The sequence below is a fragment of the Struthio camelus genome, chromosome 1 (assembly GCF_040807025.1).
Source record: "Struthio camelus isolate bStrCam1 chromosome 1, bStrCam1.hap1, whole genome shotgun sequence".
NCBI classification, from domain to species: domain Eukaryota; kingdom Metazoa; phylum Chordata; class Aves; order Struthioniformes; family Struthionidae; genus Struthio; species Struthio camelus.
Window position 1 is genome coordinate 110,556,378 of NC_090942.1, and position 18,974 is coordinate 110,575,351.

General features: G+C 39.1%; 1 protein-coding gene across 10 annotated transcripts in view; it reads left to right on the top strand.

The window, feature by feature from the left end:
- Positions 1 to 18,974, top strand: part of ROBO1 (roundabout guidance receptor 1) — a 733,077-nt gene that overhangs the window by 338,523 nt on the left and 375,580 nt on the right. For 5 of the 10 annotated variants that reach the window (XM_068910659.1, XM_068910731.1, XM_068910748.1 and 2 more), the window contains exon 1: positions 6,092 to 6,377. The exons of 1 other annotated variant lie outside the window; for it this stretch is intronic. In XM_068910659.1, the coding sequence (XP_068766760.1) occupies positions 6,107 to 6,377 (271 nt within the window). In that variant the 5' untranslated portion in view covers positions 6,092 to 6,106. Of the gene's footprint in view, positions 1 to 6,091; positions 6,378 to 18,974 lie in introns of those variants that run through there. 4 more of the 10 variants (XM_068910680.1, XM_009667915.2, XM_068910720.1 and 1 more) reach the window with 1 other exon arrangement.

Genomic DNA, 18,974 nt, shown 5'->3' on the forward strand with positions numbered 1-18,974 from the left:
TTACGTCACTGAGTAAATCTGTTCTCGCCAGAAAACTGTCTCTTGTGCATAATGAAGAACATTTTTGTACCCGTTCTTATATGCATAAGTGTATATTTTCTTTTTAGAAATATGTATTGAGTTGGCAGTCCTTGTAATAGCTGTTAATAAAATGCATCCTTACAGATTTTTTGATAATTCACCTGTGCGAAATCCTCAGATTAGAGTCATTATGTGCGAACAAATTGTTTCCTTTTCTCCTTATTTTAAACCTTTCTTAACTTTATCAGTTAGCTGAGCCAGCTGACCAGTGTAAACTTTTAATGAAGAACTTTTTAATTACCTGTGGAGATCCTCAGCTGCTGTAAATCTCAAATATCCATAATACTATCCAATGTAAACAAGCTGCAGATCTGGCTGAATATGCAGATCTGACCTGTCTGGAAAGTTGTTGTATTAAGTCTTCTTAAAAATAATAACATATTTTCTTTTGGCTAATATGAAACATTAATCTGGACAATATCCTCACTGTCCTTATCCAACCAACTGTGTGCAACACAGGTTTCTGAAACAGATCTGTGAGCGTTTATGAAGCTGTGATGGCCTAAAGATGGCTTAATTATTCCCAGCTCTGCACATAGCTTGAAGTTTTTTCCCTTCTGGTCCAGATCCAGAGAAAAGGTCTTCATTCTTGGAAGTTTATCTGTGTGTGTTTCTAAATAAGCATATGATCTTACATAGTGCATCTATCTAGAAAAGTTAGTTCCCGTAGGTTTTAGATACATGGTTCAACTTAAACAATAGTTCTTGCTTATATACTGTCTTTACTTAACTATACTCTGATAGTATAAAATGTCTCATCCGTATAAATAATGAAATGAAGGAATAGAATTATATCAAATATCCCTTAAGACATATAATAGTGTATTTCTACTATAACTCCAGTGAAAACCTAGAATAAATCAAAATACTCCACATAACGTTGGCATTGCAAATCTAATAAATCGTGTCGTCTTGGGTAGTGTCTATAATGAATATAGGACAAAATTGACTGCTCTTCTAATAGCAGTTGAGTCTGGGTTTTGAGGGAACTTTTTCTTTGGTGCCACAACCTTAACAGTGTACATCAGGAAAAGAACAGGCTACTAATTTACTTCCTCAGTTTAGCCTGTGGTTTGATGTAATCAAAGTTGTTTTGTTTTTGTGATGTCTCTTCCTGAATTCCTCTAGATCCCTAGAAAGGAATCAATGGGAATTGATCCAATTTGTAGAACACAGTTCTAATATTGACAGTAGTTTATATTCATTTGCTTTGCCTAATCTTTTATTAATGGTCATCTTCAAAATGCTGTTCATGCTGTTTCCTCCAAACTTTATACCCTCGAGCTGATGATGATAATGAAATTTTGATTAAAAAATAACAAGGTGCTTCAAAGAAATAATAAGGTTACATATTATACGTTTTATATTTTGAAATTAAATAAAGCAACAGTTATTTTTGGAGTCAGATATTTTTCAGCAGATGACTTTGATTTCTGATAAACTATAATCCCTGTAAAATCTCAGATACATGAGATTCCTACGGTAGTAAGAAGTTGTTCCTTTTTAGGTCTTTTTAGTTTTTATGTATGTCCTCCAGGAGGATGGGCTGGAGCATCAATACTGAATCATTTGGGCACTTCTAAGGACACATCTTCAGTAAGATGTGTCATACAGGCATACCTCTGTGGTACAAAACAAGCAGTAACTGATGGCATTGCCATCTGTTATGTGTGAAAGTACCTCAAAAATATCAATAGCCATCTCAGTATGAATAATTGAACCATAGTTAAAAGAATGTTTAGTATACTTTTCGAGGTTAGGATTGCGCCAAGTGTTTGGATGTACCTAGTTGTCAAAATAAATGTGAATGTTCAGTTCGAGATATTGTGGGAGCTGAAGTGGTGAGTATCAGTACTAAATATTTAGTATTTGTGTCTTCTGATCGTATTTTAGACTTCTTGAATCAGTTTTTTAGACAACTGTGTAGTGTCTGAAAGCAGACTGAGTGAAACTGTAGTCTTACTCTTTATATTAACCAAATGCAGTTCAGCTTCAAAGAGCCAAGATTTTCTCCACAACATGTGTTATTTGTTTAGAGTTCCTGCAAAATAGATATTATCGTGAAATTAAGTTTCATATTAAATGATAAGTATTTTTATTCCACAGTTCTCTAGTCCTTATTTTTAGAATGCCATATTTTAAAGATATGTAAACAGAAGCATAATAGAAGGTGCTTAATGGCTCTTGCTCTAGCCCAATAAAGTGTGAGAATTTACAGATTTTAATGGAAATTTCAGCGGAAAAGGTTCCCCACATTCACCTAAATCTTTGAGGTTATGCCAGTGCAACAGGACAGCCTAAAGGTGTTCAGAACTCTGTGATAAAACCCAGTTGTCGTGCTCTTCTGGGTGTGCTGCCTGTGCTTGAGCTGCACTGCCTAAGCCAGAAACTGTTCCACCAAAAATCTAGGCCACTCAGTGCTGCTGGTAAACTTAGCCACTCCTGTTAAGTGAAATATATGAGTGAGTTTGTTTGTTTGTTTTTTATAAAGCAGTAAGGTACTTTGCCTTACTTAATAAGCGGTGGTTCTTCTGTTGTCTGTGAGTCTCCCTCATTTGACTGGAAACGTCTGAGGAGAGGGGGAATGAGTTTTTTTTTCCTTATGTTGCGAAGGGAAAGAGGCCTATCTCAAATGCTCCTGTAAAAGAGAAGTGTAGCGGCAACAGATGACTGGGATTTGAGGACTTTCCTCCCCCCTTTTTTTCTCTTTGGTGTTCAAGGCTTCCGTTCACATCTTCCTCTTCCAAAGTAAACCCTTCTGGGACAAACTTGTATCTTTCCTTTTTCCTTCTTCTTGAAGTTTTACGTATTTTAAAATAAAAATCATGAAATAGTTGCATGAAATATTTTTGACCTAAAATGAATCAATCAGTTACTGCTTAAGCATTTTTTAAACAAAGTATAAGTCTTATTTAGCCTTATTTAGTCTCTTAGGATATCAGAGACCCTGGCGCAAATTCCTTCTCTTTCTGATACAGGACTTCAACCAAGAAGCGTAACTTTTCTGGAGAGTGCCTTGACCGCAGAGCTGTTTTGAGGGATGATTCTCTTGGTCTGTTCTCTGAATCCTCTACCACGTTATGTTATTGTGAATTAGATGTTCATTAAGAAAGTGTGAGAGTGCCCTGTTGTAGAGGGTTTGGATGCTTACCTGAGGGATGAGCCACTGAATTCAGGCATTGCTTAGGCTCAGACTGAGCAGTAAATTTTTTATATATCAGATAAATTGTTCCAGGTCATATAATTAATTTTTTTGATTTTGGTGCATGGCAACCGGTTCAAAAAGTGTAACAATCTAAAATTATTCATTGTTTTTAGCAAAACCAAATGAAAAACTGCCTGCTCCTGTAGCAAGAAAGTACTGAGAAGTGCATTGCATCTTGCCATTTAGGCTCTTTACCACACATTCAACATAACGCCTTAGCGTTGACCAGTCTAATGGTGAGATGTGCCATTCAGGTCAATAGTACTTGCTGTTTTTAAGTTTTATCAGGGACTCTCAGAAAGGCAAAGCTTCATCTTGTGACACAGCTGAAATTAAGCCCAGTGCAGAGGGCCAAAGCCCTAAATGTAGGACCTGAGCACAGAACTATCTTTCTGTGAAATAGGTAAAATTTAACCGTAATGAGAACGGAGCTTCATTGATTGATACTAGTGAAAGTAATTTCCAAACAAAGATCAACCATAACGCCACAATTTCATTTGAATGTCACGTTCTTTATGACCAGTGAGAAACTAGCATTTCTCAGAGAGCGTGAGAGTGAATGATGTCTGTGTGCTTTTGGATTGTAAGTGGTAAGTGTGTTGTCGTTTACGAATACCATGTAAATACCAGTGCTGTTAAAAAGAAGCAGATCGCCTCATTTCCACCAACGTGAAGCCAAGATTTCTGTGGCTGAATGGCTGCCACTAGTTGCAGCCTAATTTTTAAAGCCGTTACTCTCCTGTCTTGTTGGCTGTAGTCAGTGCACGGAATTCCTGGAACGAAGGCTGCCCTTGTTTAAAAATCAAAGGGAGCCTCACTGAAGAGCATCAGCATTGGTGTTTTTGTGCAAGATGTCTGCTGTTAGAAGGGTTGGCCTATTGCTGAGAATGCCGTGTCCCAGGGACTATCTTGGGTAAAAAGGTAAATATCCATTATATTATAATATTTTGCAGATATGTAACTGGCACGTGGAACACTTGAGTAGTTTCCCCTACATCGTCCTTGTTCTTAATCATTTTTGAGTAGTGCGTGGGTAAGTCTCCTAGAAGGCAATTAATCTCTCGAAATGATGATCAGCGGGTTCGTTTGAAATTTCAGTCTGCGCTTTTTTCTGTTGGTCATAAACATTTGCCAGAAAGAAGGTAGGCAGAGGCTCTGCCCCTGAATTTAATGAAAAGTCCCATCCTTCTGTCCTTTACCGCTATAATTTAGAACTCTGACCCAATCAACCCTCGAATGCAAATAAGTGAATAATCTGGAGAAGCCAAATGTGGAGCCACTCGCTCTGCAGCCATTTCCAGAGCAGATTTTCGAAATGTACGTGACATTGGCCATTAGAGAGCCAGCAAAGATGAATGGACCAGTAAATGAACGTATTTCACTTTTTTCACCTGCCAGGGACACTATCTTGAGGGTGGGGGTGTTTTTTTGTTTTTAATTTGCACAACAGAAATTTGGAAGGGGTGCAATCAATTCTTTCAATTGACTTTTTTTTTAAGAAATATTTTTTCTAGTGAGTCCCCTTGTCTAGATTAGTCTTCAGGGTTGCTTTTTTGTTAAAGTAATTCCTTAAAGAGGTATAAATTTGTGAGGATGCTATTTTTCTAAGATCATTTTTAAAGAAATGGAAGAAATGATTGTTTGGCATCATATTTTTAAAAAACTAGATTGACTGAGGTAGTAAAATTAAGCATCCAGGAAAAATCCACTAATGTATTTTCTAATTTAATTTCATTCAAAGTTATTTGAGGAGTTTTGTGAAATTTCAGAATGATTTCAGTAGCATGTACATTTTATTAAAAAGAAACAGTCATTTTCAATCATTATGGAAGTGAGTAAAAAATACCTTTCTCAGTCAGGGTCTTTAAAACAATTAATAAATTACCGGATACCTGTCAACAAGTATTCTTAGTTAGAAAAATGGTACAAGCAGCTAGAAATATCTATTGTCGTGTTATTGATATTCTTGCAAGCAGATATACTCTTCGCAGTTTTTTTAAATCAAAATTTGAATGTTTCCTTTTAACCATTGTCCGTTTGCCATCACGTTATCAAGAGTAAATTAAAAACAGAATTTAAATTTAATTTCCAGTTTTACAGTAAGCCACAGAGATGAGGGTAAAAAGAGATCTCATGATGTCGGCAACAAATTCCTCTGGGCTGTGCCATTTTGTTTTCAGAACCACTGGGATTTTTATTTTATTTTTTTCCTTTGAATTATTTAGTTCATTATTACGAGTTATCTTCACGGTGCTTTGTGATGTTTTGATTAGCAATCTATCTTGTAGCTTTACAGCACGTGTTTGTCCCGGTGTTTAGCTGACCAGCTGCCTCTCCCCTACCCCCGTCTTTTTTAATGTGATATTAAAATTGAGTGTTTCTTTGCCAGCACCTTTTGGTTCAGAAAATGCATCTTGTTGCTGATGGTGCTAAACTGTTGCCTTGTGGCAGCGGGGCTGTACCCTCTCTCCTGCCCCATCTCCCAGCAGAGGTAGGGCAGCCCTCCCCCTCGCCCGGCTCCCCCCTCCTCCGCGCCACAAAGAGGTGAAGTCCCCCGAGTCCGTAATTGCCAGGAGATGAAGCGGTGATGGGGAGTGATCACAGTCAATAGCTTTGATTAACAATAAGGTGGAAAATTAGCAATGCTAGCATTCAGCTCCCCTGCCTGCCCGGCCCCATATGCTCACCGCAGCCTGCGCTGGCTGCTCGGCAGGGTGGCCCCCACTCGCTGCCGCCGGCTGCCAAGTGACAGGGAAGGTGCCGGGGCAGAGTTGGGGTGGGCACGCGGAGACGCCGGGCAGCGCGTAGGGACCCTGGGCGATGCTCCCGGCGGCGTCTCGCCGGGCGCTGCCGCACAGGCGGGGGAAGGACGAAGTATGCCGCGCGCTGGCACTGTGGCTCTTGCTGTCATACGTGGATTTAATTGTGTCTCGACATGTTTTGATCGTAATGGCAACTGCTGTTACTCCTGTGACCCCATCAGCAGCTCTGGTGTTGTTTCCGACAGACTCCGACGACGCAGAGAGGGGGAACGACAGCGGGACACCACTCCCCACCTCTGATAATGGTGACAATTCGCTGGGCTACACAGGTAGAGTGCATCTTTCCAAAATTTTCCTGGCTGTGTACTGCTGACAGTTTCCACCTACATCTGCCATTACCACCTGTACACGATTTTTAACCATCTCTGCTAGCTGGCTGTCTTCACCATCACCCTAGAACTTCAACATTGTTAGTAGAGTTTGGAAACACTGTTGTGCTTTTTAACTAACCAAGATGACTGTCTTTAGTGTGTGTTTCAGCACATTTCAGTTATTCAAATGCTTGAATTCCTTTTCTATTGTTAAAGCAATGTATATATTGTTTTCCTTCAAACTGTATCTGTTACTGCATGAGGCAATACATCATCTCAGAACAATTTTTCTGCTGACCAAAGGCAGGGGTTTTCCCATATGTTCATTTCAGGTTTTTTAGTTGCTGTTGTAGCCAGAACCAAAATATACTGCAGCAGGAAAAAAAAAAAAAAATCCAAATGAAACTAAGATGTGATTGCAGAAGAATCTGTTTCATTTACTTCTGTTTTGCATAAATTAGAGAAATGTGTCTCTAGGCCAAATAAGGAAAGCCACAGATAAGCGACATCATTCAGTGTGTTGCAGCAGTGATCACTGAAGGACCCAATTCGGCAACTCTTACATATACTGAAATGCTACCTGACTCCAGGACACGCACCACGGACCACACCTCAGGCTCAGCTGCAGCATCCCTGAATCTAGAGTTTTCATGAAATACTCCTGGTCCAGAACAAGAGCAGAGTCTAGACTAACTGACTAGCCTAGTTATCTAAATAACTTTTAGGTTGGGAAAGTAAGCATTAATTCTTCTGCTAGCAGCAACTTTTGGAAAGGGAAAGAAGAGAATGAAAACGGGAGGATGAGTTAGATATTTAACTGAAAGATATTCTCTAACTATTTTAGCAATGCGTTACTAGGGCTGCTACCGGTCACACTAAAATTTCCATGTAGTCAAGTTACTAACTAAAGTATCTGAATCAGGTGTTCGTAAATAAGACAGTGTTACAGGATAGAAGAAGAGAATGGGCAGATATAAGAGAGAGAGAGAGAGAAATTTCTTATCCATTCATAAAACTTCTGGTCTGTTATACACCACTTACAATGATTACAGCTTTCATCACCTACCCCTTGCAATCATCTCTGCATGCGGTTTCAAGCCTTGACACATAATATTAGCTTTAAGACTAACCATATAAAATCATATTTTTTCCAGTTTGAAATACTTTTTACTAAAAAAAGGTTAAAAAAGCAAAGGAATACAAATAACCACAAATTTCCCCTGAGTCAAGGAAATAGATGTGTTTTTAGAAAATATAGCATGAACCCTGGTACATGTGGAGTAGTAGGAATTTTCTACACTCTAAATATTCCTGCTATTTTCTCTTTCTTCTAAATTTGCCCTCTCTCACTGAGTTCAGAACATCTACCCTCACTGAAGTAGATGGGGCCATCATAGTCAGAAACTGAAAATTAATATAGCTAAAATAATGCTTTTTTAACTTACTATGAGTTAGATTTTTTTTCAGGAGACAGGACTGGGTATGGTAATTCCTAGGTTCTGTGTTTAAACAGCCAGTAACTTATTTTGAGACCATGAGTCAGCATCTTAATAAAGTCCCTTAATTTTGTGTAGAGGAGAACAGATAGTTACGCTCCAGCTTTCTTGTCTCACTCCCTGGCCTGCAAGAGAGATGGCCCCTCTCCAAGAGAGGAGAGACGTGGTGGCAGACATGGGCCTAAATACACCCATGTGTGCAATACAAGACAAGAAGGGGTAAGATGTAAAGGAAAGTTACCATTGTCTTTTCTAAGTTTCTCGGAGTGAGGTTCGACGCCTGCCTGGTTCTTTGACGCGGGACCTCCCACCCCAAGAGAGCAGGTCCAGGGCATGGGGTGAGGGCTGGATGCAGGGCTGAGCACCGGGTCCCACCACATAGGATAGTCTGTAAGACATTTAGGGCAGTGCTTAAGACTACCTCTGCGTAGCTACCCTCTGAGCACACAGATGTGAGACGATTTCCGGCGGAGAGTGCTGACTCTGCCGCATCCTTTCATAGGAAGCCTTCGCAGGTGCTAGTACCCGCAGCAAAGCTCAACGTCAGAGCACAGGCTTCTGGGGAGACCTGCAGGTATTCAGCTGGGCTCCAAAAGACTGAGGAAGGTCGGTCAGAAGGACTGACAAAATCAAGTGTTGGTCTACTAGATCTCTGGAGTGTCAGGGTGTTAGCCAAGAAGCTGTGTTTTACTAGGTATTTTCCACAAATGAGCAGCTGTATTTTACTAGGTATTTTCCATGAAAATAAAGAGTTTAGGATCAAGTGAGAAGCAGATAAAAGTTGAACAAAGATGAAAACAGAGAGGGTAGTGAATTTTGTTTGGTTGGACTTTTTGTGCCTCTGTTTGCATAAGCAGTAGATGAAGGGATGACCAAGTTATTCATGTCTGAAGATTTAATGATTCATTGTTTTTCCTCCTATGTGTGACAATGATCAGTAGCACTCTCTGTGTATACGTTGGCTTGTATGGAAAAGCCATGGCTTATTTATTAAAATTAGTCCCACATGTTTCTATAGCAATCAGTAGGGATTTATAAAAATAACATTAGCTGTAATAAAATTTTATAGGTAAAGTCATTCATCTCTAATTTCTGGATGCCATCTATGTAGTAAAACAGGGTTCCTGATTTTACAGAAGTATTATTAAGTCATTTTTTTATTCTCTTTTACCTATAGAATGTCATTCTCCCAAAGGAAAATCATTCCAGCATCTTGTTTGTAGTGAAAACTCTCTGACTCATTTCAAAAACCATTCAGAGAAAGTCCAGGATATCTCGATCCATTGGGAAAAAAGGCACCAGTTTGCTTTTTAATTCCTTATTCATCTTCAGGTGCATCTGAATGCACACAAACCTAGCAGAAGCTAATGACTGTAAACAAACAGTAGGATAATATTTTTATATGCATATGAAAAGGATTCCTTTGTGGGACATATCTTCCTTCCAGTTCCATACAAGTTTAGCTGTGAGGTAGATAAGCAAACCACTTGCTTGTTTGGGAAGTTTCAGGGTCAAGTAATCTCAAAAACATTTTTTTCTACACATTCTTCTTTCCATACATGTTTTTCACAATCAATATTGAGAGCTGTTTCATATTTTTGTTAAGCGGATGTACATGATTCTTACAACGTTTTTGAGTATGTTCTGTTAAAATGCACTTTAAATCAGGAATTCTTTATCTATCTCATTAGATACTATTGCTTCTACTGTGTATTTGAATACTTTTCTTGAAAAGTAATCACATGATAAATAGGAAACACATCAATTTAATGGGAAAGAGAGGAGCTGCTAATCTAAGTTGTTTCAAATAAAGATGGAAGTCATTTATAAATTTCAGGGCAGTTATTATGGGGAAAGGATGAGTTTGCATCTGATTTTTAGTGATTCTTAGTATGTTGCAGGAGCAAACTCTAGATTTGTTGTATCCCAGTCCAATATGGTAACCTTGTATCTAGTAGATTGTTACATTTTTATATAACATCAATTTTTTATTAGAAAGTCATTTATAATTAGTTATTAACTATACATCCAAATGAAGGGGCTATATATGCATATGTTATAAACTCTGTTGAAAAGTATTTATAATATAAAGAAATAGGGAGTGAAGAAAAAAAAAAGAAAAAGGTGTAACTAGACCTGTTCAGTCACTGATGATCATTTTATATGACACTCTGATGTTAGGCTGCAGCAGCTTATAGGAAGTTTTTCTCCCACATGTTTGATACGAGAGCAATACTAAGAATAAAAAACATTTCAAAGCTTGTGTGACCACCTGGATATCATATAAAAGATACTAGACATGTCTGGATTAATCCAGCAAAGGATTTGAGGTTAAAAAACAAAAAAGTTTAGATGCATCTATGCAAGTTTAAATAAATGAGCCAGGAAGATTACCTTGTCTGCATCTTCACAAAAGGCCAATGCTACTTTATCAAGGCCAGAATGGAAAATTGCATAGTTAAGAGCAGTAGTACTAAAAATGTAGATGACTATTTTAATTGTTCGTAAAGAATAGGCCAGATCACAGTGGCATTCGATAGGATGATAGCATATAATTTGGATACATTGTGTTGTATTTAATTTATGCTGAAGAAGAAATCTAAAATAGTTTTCTGAAATGCTCTATAAATATGCCTTTTAACCGATTTTAAGGGAACATTAGGTGACTAGCAGTGATGTAGATGTCTAAAGCTGGTTGCAGTTAATTCCACCCACTCCATCAGTTCATATCTAGGTTTTGAAAGGAGAACCAGGTGATAGGACTATGCACCTGGGAGTATAACGAAATCATTACCCATGACATAGGAAAGCCAGAGAGACTGGAAGACAGAAGTAACACTTAGTTCTCTGTCAAGTTTAAGCTGAGGAGATGTCACACAGACTACGACTACTGTTTGGTCAGTTGTTATGTTTAGAGTGGAAAGAACTCCTCATTTTTTCAGTAAAATCCTGGAGATGAAGTACAGAGACAAAAGTTAAAAAAAAAAAAAAAAAGGGGGAAGCAAGGAAAAACATCTAGAAGGATTCCCGATATTAGATGCAATACATGGAAAATCATCCAAGTAAGACACTGGAGGAACTTCATATAGGAAGGAGAACGGAGAATTTTGAAAGAGGCTCATAGGAGGAGGGCCTTAGGTAATGTCAGGATTTCAGAAAGAAATGCTTATGGTTAGTGGCCAAAAGGAGCAGATGATGTGTTGAATGATGTCCCATAGTGCTGGAGAAGCTTACAAACTCACAACCCTGCAGCCGGAGTGTGGAAATCTGAAGAAGAGCTTAGGATAAAAAAGTTTTGACTAAAGCTGATAAATTTATTTTTCAGTTTAATAGCTTACTAATGCTTTTGTAAGAAATGATTTTCAAGAAAAGAATAAGGTAATTAGTACTTCCACATTAAATTTGACATATGGTTTGTCAACCTGATTAATAAAGTAACTGCTCACTATTAGCTTTTGGGCTTTTTTTTTTTTTTTTCATCCCCAAAATAGTGTGAGGGCAGTTAGCATAGAGTGTGAGCCTCAGGTATTTTCCACATAATCAATGGCTGCAAAGCAGTCTCTAAGATTGCATTGTACTCTGTTATTGAAGTGTGCTTATGCATTATATTCCAGGAAGTAGCACATTTCCTGTTAAATCAACTGTGACATAAATATCGGGGATCATTTAACAGATCACAGGGTATTGCTTGTGTTACTGAGACCAGAATGATGACTTGTAAAATTAACACTATATGGTCAAATATTTGCAGACAAGGATCACCACTCCTCATTAAGTAGATGCATTGATTTTAAAGGAATCTGTCCAAATAAACATTTTTATTCATAGCTTTCTCAAAAGACTTCCAAAATGCAAAAAAAACAAAAACAAAAAAAAAACCAAAAACACTGTAGTTTCCACCTGTGACCTAAAGCCAGCCTTTGCTTTGTTGTTGTTGATTGAGATCACATTTTGCCACTGCTCTTTTGTATCTCATGGGACCCCGTTTTTCTTCACACATTTCCTTTCCTGTTTACCACTATGTTATCATGTGATCAAGGGAATTGTTCTTAGTGTACCACCACTTGCCCCATGTCAAACAGGATAGATGTTCTTGGCGAGCATTTCAGGAAGTGACGGGAAAGCTCTCTGAATTGCCTGGTCATTTTGGAGATATTTCTTCTTCTTCTCCAGTAATTTTGTGTTGGTTGTCTTATATATATAGGATCTACTTATTTTGAAAAATGGCATTCCTAAAAAAAAATTTAATAAAACATTTCTAAAGCTTCTTTGACACCAAACGTGGAAATTAGCAGTAGTACTTATCCTATGAGAAAGAGAATACTTTTCTATCTTTTCTTTGGTAGCACATCAGTAGAGATAGTAAATGCACGTACAGATTTTGTGGCTGAAAAGAAGATTAGAGGTAAGAGGAGAAAAAATTATGATTTGTGGTAGGAAAACAAGATTATGCTACAAAGAAATAATTGCCGCTCTATTGGACATTCATACTAAATTATTATTATCTTTAGGTTAAGGATAGAAAGATTAGTTGTAAAGAATGAGTGATCATGAAACTTGTAAAGGGAAAAATGCGTGAAGCAAAAGTAGAGTATGATGGCTAATGAAATGCAAAGTGATGAGTGAAGGAAGAAGTTGCAGAATTTGGATATTTCTATGGGCAGAGCGGAATGGGGGCTGCAGAAGACAGAGAAGTTCAGATGTGGAGGAAGTAGGTGACAATGTCTCCACACAAGCTGTTTCCATACATTGTTTCCTTAAAGGTACTCCAAGTAAGCCATCAGCATATCTGAAATTGCACTGAGTTTGTCACATCCAGCAACCTAAAGAGAAAAGCTAATACTTGTTGGTACTGCAGAACCAATATACATGTAACAGACAGAGCTGAATGAATTGCTGGCTTAGACAGCAACAATGTTTTTAGTTTCACTGCAGTTCCGGAATCCTTATCACTAGAAGTAATACACAGAAGACTTCTGCTTGGCTTTTACATTTCAGCATACATTTGTAAAGCTGGCAGTTAGGACTTTTTCCACAGTCTTTCTTTTTTTTTTAAGACTTGGCAACTGAGCAAACGTCCCCGGAAATCACTGGGAGAGTGAAAAGAGAAGCCTTGTGATACCAGTTTTACAAAGTTACCTCTTAGAGTACATCTGCATTCTGAATCTAGGAACAGGTGGATACTGTTATGCTTATTAAAAAAAAAAAAAAATCTCCTGCTCTTGTTTATCAGCAATCTCTCTGCCCATGATGTCCGTTTACATCTGCCAGAAAGGTGTTTTCAGTTTTGTGCTCCTCTTTGCAAGCATTCTTCCTATGACACAAATACTGAGGAATTTTTTTTTTAATATGCATTAAAATATAGATGTAAATAAAGCACTAAAGGAATCAATAGAATTGCTTGTTAACAATAGCAATATTCAGACAATAATCATTTAACAAAAACATACAGTAGCAATATTGGAGCATAGATACTTCCACTTACGTAAATCTTGCACTGCTGGTTTTCATTAAAAGTTTCTAGAAAATATTATCTTCCAGTTATTGTGCTATACTTCAAGGCAGACCTTTGATTAGAACAGGAAGAAATGTCAGAGTCCCATGTTTCTCGATCAGTTACTGAGTTTTCTGGTAGCCATCAAACCAATTTAAAATGACAAAGAAAATTATGATAGCAATACACTGTGTGAAAAATTTGACTAACTAGGTAGTATATGTTCCTATGTAGCTGAGATACTAGGAATTGTTCTGAACAATCATACCTAAGGAAAAAGAATTTGAAATAGAGAGGATGCAGGAAAAGACTATTAAAATGATCAGGGGATAGAAAACTTATTTTGACAGATACCTCAATGGAAAGGGATTTGATTGACATTTGTTGCTAGCCTCATGTTTTTAGAGGATACATAGAAAGAAAAAATATTTTAGCTAAAGGACATGCTGGCTGTACATCTCGATGAAATCCCTGTATTGGTAAATAGCCTATGTTCAAGAAATATTGAAAGTGCATGCTCATATCATCATACAAGATGATTCTAAGCTTTTACCCATATGTGGCTACTTACTTGACAAATAAAGATAAAAGCATAAATTGGGCCCTAATTAGTTTAAGATAGAAATATAGGATGTTTTGCAACAGCAGAAAAGTGAGATTCTAGAACTATTTTCAAATAGGAGTTTTAAAGATCTCCTTTACAAAAGAGATCTAAATTTATGATAGGCACTCTATATGGCAGCTAGACTTGAATCCCTAGGATAAGCATTTTAGTCTTGTGTTCTTGTATTTCTAATTAATCATTAAAAAAAAAAAAAACAAAAAAAACAAAAGGAGTTCTCAGAATTTTATACTTTCTCTTTTCCATTTGGAACGTAGCAGGGTGGAAGCCCCTGAAGCTGACGAGAAGCTTTCTGTTAAGGGCCTCATAGCATCTGCCTCTAGACTAAAGGCAGAGCAAATTAGCCTCCCATACAGCCTTCAGTTCAGTGAACTAAGTGTACAAAAATTATGAAGATGTTTAGAAGTGCAAATTTATGGCAGTAGGTCAAATGAGTATGAATTATCACAAGATGAGAAGGGTAAGAAGATCACTCCTTATCCTCACCAGGGTATGTTACATCAGTTAGTCATTTGTTTTACCTATGCGATTTGTTTTATGTTAAGGAATAGGAAGTTAGAAACACACACATGGTCTCATTAAGTGCCCAGAAGTGAAATGTCATGTGTAAAAAGATAACCTTTATTTATTATGCCTAAAATGGCCTATCTTGAGTATTAGAGGAGAGAAAAATGTTGAAAAGTTGTTTCTCAGAATTCAGATATTAGCATTGTTCTTGGTAATTTTTTTTTTCGTATTAACTATTATATAAGATTATAGGCATACAGGATTATTCAGGTTGGAAGGGACATCAGGAGGTCTCCAGTCCAACCCTCTACTCAAAGCATGGTTAGCTCTGAGGTCAGATCAGGTTGCTCAGAGGTTTATCCAGTTCGGTTTTTAAACTCTCCAAGGATGAAGGCCACACAACCTCCCTGGGCAACTTATTTCACTGCCTTTTTGTCCTTATCAGGAGGAAGTTCCTCCTTATATCCAGTCTGAACCTCTCTTGTTTCAGTTTCTGCCTGTTGTCTCCTGTGCTCCTGCCATGCACTGCTGTGAAGAGGCTGACTCCATCCCTTCAAAGACCTTCCTATAGGCTCGGGATCTGATAGGTCCCCTGAGGCCATGTCTTCTTCAGATGGAACAAGGTCCAGTCCCTCAGCCTCCCCTCACCAGGCAAGTGCTTCTCGCAGCAGAGGAGTGGCGGCCACAGAACAGAAACCTTGCCATTGTATTAAACAAAACAAATTTATTATTATACAACAAGACAACCAAAATGGACCTAATCCTTTTGATCCCCCTCACGGATTAGGTTCGTTTGGGTGCTTACTGAGCAGACTCTAGTAGTTGCGAAAGGCTAATATACATTATAACAAGATTATAGCCATGTAATATTTTAACAAGTAAACAGTTACAACAACTATAATTCAACAACCTTATGTCCTAAATATACACAAAATACAAATCCCAGAGTAACCCACCAAGACAACTCTGTGCAAATCCTTATTTCCCAGGAAGAGAACACTAAATTAAAGAGAAGAGATAGAAGCTTGAGTGAAAGATAAGGGGGGAAGGGGACAGGAAGGACAGGAAACCCACATCTCCACTACACCAGCAGTGATGTTTGTGGGACGGAGTGTGCCCAAGCACCCCACTCACCTGGGTGAGACCAGGTCGCCTGGCCTCTCACCTAACCCTGAGCAGGCATCCCTGTCAGCGAGGAGTCCAGTCGGGGATCTCATGCCAGCTGCAAATCAGGTCCTCACCTTCACTCATGCTCCATTCCCTGGACTTCACCATCGTGCCAAAGAAGTTCTGGCAGAGCCTCCTTAAATAGAGCAAGAGAGCATGCGTGGGACTGGGGTCATACACCCCTTATGTGGTAAAGGCCAGGAAGTTTCTGGCCTCTTCCGGGCTGTTCCAGGACCCTCGATGTTGATGGGCAGGTAGGGTTTCAGCTCCACGCGGTCTTAGTGCTGTGGCTCCAGCCAGTCCAGTCATTATCTCCAGGGAAGGCTTCAGCTGAATGTCTGTGAAACTTTCACAGGCTTTTGCAGTGACAAAGATGCTAACATGGCAGTTACCTATCCCGAGAGGAGGGAAGAGGAGAGAACACACTCCACCACAGTGTTCCAGCCCTGGCCCTCCTTGTGGCCCTTTGCTGAACTTGCACCAATTTATCAATGTCTTTATTGTATTGTGAGGCTCAAATTGGCAAGTTTGGCAAGTGCAGGGTCCTGCACCTGGGGAGGAATAACCCCAGGCACCAGCACAGGCTGGGGACTGACCTGCTGGAAAGTAGCTCTGCAGAGAAGGACCTGGGAGTCCTGAGGGACAGCAAGTTGTCCCTGAGCCAGCAGTGTGCCCTTTGTAGCCAAGAGGGCCAATGGTATCCTGGGGTGCATTAGGCAGAGTATTGCCAGCAGGACGAGGGAGGTGATCCTCTCCCTCTACTCAGCCCTGGTGAGGCCTCTCCTGGAGTACTGTGTACAGTTCTGGGCTCCCCACTACAAGAGAGGCATGGCCCTACTGGAGAGAGTCCAGCGGAGGGCTACGAAGATGAGGAGGGCACTGGAGCATCTCTCCTCTGAAGAAAGGCTGCGAGAGCTGGGCCTGTTCAGCCTGGAGAAGAGAAGACTGAGAGGCGATCTCATCAATGTGTACAAGTATCTGAAGGGGGGGGGTGTCGAGAGGATGGGGCCAGACTCTTCTCCATGGTGCCCAGTGACGACAAGAGGCAACGGGCACAAACTGAAACACAGGCAGTTCCATCTGAACCTGAGGAAAAACTTCTTGACTGTGAGGGTGACAGAGCACTGCCACAGGCTGCCCAGAGAGGTAGTGGAGTCTTCTTTGCTGGAGATATTCAAAACCCATCTGGATGTGACCCTGGGCAACGTGCTCTAGAGGACCCTGCTTGAGCAGGGAGGTTGGACTAGATGATCTCCAGAGTCTCTTCCAACCTTGGCCAGTCTGTGATTATGTGAGTCTGTGAAACTGGATGCAATATTCCAGAGGAGTGCTGAATAGACGGGGATAATCCCTTCCCTCGATCTACTGGCTGCGCCCCTGTTGATATGGCCCAGGCCTCTGTTGGTCCTCTTTGCTGCCAGGGCAGACTACTGGCTCATGCTCAGCTTCCTGTCAGCACAGACCTGCCAGACCTTTCCAGCAGAGCTGCTCCCCACCCAGTCAGTTCCCAGCCTGCTGTGTTGCTCTTTCTCCCCAGTAGCGGGGCTTTGCATTTGCCCTATTTGAATTTCATAAGGTTCCTGCTGGCCTGTTCCTCCAGCCCGTCTAGGACCCTCCAGGTGGCCCTTGAGCACATGGACTGGTTCCTCTAGTTTGGTTTTGTCTGAAAACTTACTTAGCATGCACTCTGTCACCTCTCCAGGTCGTTGATAAAAATGTTAAGCAGGACAGGTCCCAGTGTTGACCCCTGTAGTACTCTATTTGTTCCTAGCCTCCAGGTAGACTACAAACCATTAGCCACTATCTCCTGAGCCTGATCATTCATCCAGTTTTTTGCCCATCTGTTTGTTCAGTTATCCAGATTGTAATGTCCTAGGTTGGATAGAGGAATATTGTGGGAGACAGTATTGAACCTAAAACATGGAAGCCTAGAAAACAAAGAATATATCAAATTAAGATTTCCCATCAAAACTGGTCTCTCCTTTTATCACTGTCAAGAATTGCATGTCTTGTCTCAGAATCATAGCTTCACAGGTCAGCACTGAGTAAAAGAATAAAAATCAGTTTCTATCAGAAGATCCAGAAAAACATAACTTGTTTCTATTAGATCAGATTTTTTAAAAGGATTACCAAACTTTTATTTATTTATTCCAGTACTTTGTGTGCGTGTGATCTTGTACATTATTTGTCCATAAGCAATAACAAGTTGAAGCATCACCTGCAAGTGTTAAAACATCTTAGAGACCTTTTTAGAAGGAACTCTGTTGATTTTTTTGGTGACCTTTGTATGTGAAAGCAGATTTCTTTTTTCTGTGGTACTAAATTTGCAATTTAGTGGACAATATGTTATTTATGAGGTCTCTGTCTGATACTTCCTAAAAGGCAGTGAAAATTACTCAAAAAACTAGTATACTATTTATTTCTTTACTGCAGGAAAATCCAAAATTATTTTGGATAGAGTCCAAAATAGGACTCTCTGTTTCTTTTCATACTATGAATTTGGTGAAATAATCTCCTCCATATCTTAGCTAGCTTTTTGTCTAGAATTTCTGCCTATTTTTAGACACCTTTTATTCCCATCAGATGGTTCTTGTAAGGTAATAAACTCCAGCAGCTTCAGCTTCCTGTTTTATTATATTTTCCTAATTTCATGAGGCATTTCTGAATACTCAATAGAAGAAGAAGGGTTACAGTTTGGCTAAACTTAGGATGGAATAACTGACCTACTCCAAATCGTTCTGTGCTGTTTTCACAACTATTTTCTGTATTTTTTTTCTCTCTAATTTTTGATATAACATGTTTCTGGTCTTGTTTCTGGATTGCTGCAAAGTTAGGCAAAAGTCTTTTCTCTTTCTGTTAGGAATAAATATCCCTATAGTTATCTAAGGAAATTCAATTTATTTTCAGTAGATTTAAATTTTTGGATAGCAAAGTATCCCTTACTTCATTTTCAGGAGGAATTTTTCCTTATACTCTGATGTTTAATTAGCCCATTTGTCTTTTTATATGTGTATCACTTCTCTTAGTTTTTACGTGAAAAACAAATGGATAATCACGCGCTCTTCAGATTAAAGGAAATGGTAAACTTTGACAGGAAGCATGACGAAAAGGAAGGTGAAAGGGTGATGAACTTAGTAATCAAGGGATTATGAACTTAGTATTCCAGATTTCTAATAAAACTGCAAATGGCGAATTCCACATAAAAATCTAGTGGGGGAGAAAGATGCTGATTTCTCTGTAAAAAACTACCATGCAACATTCAGATATTA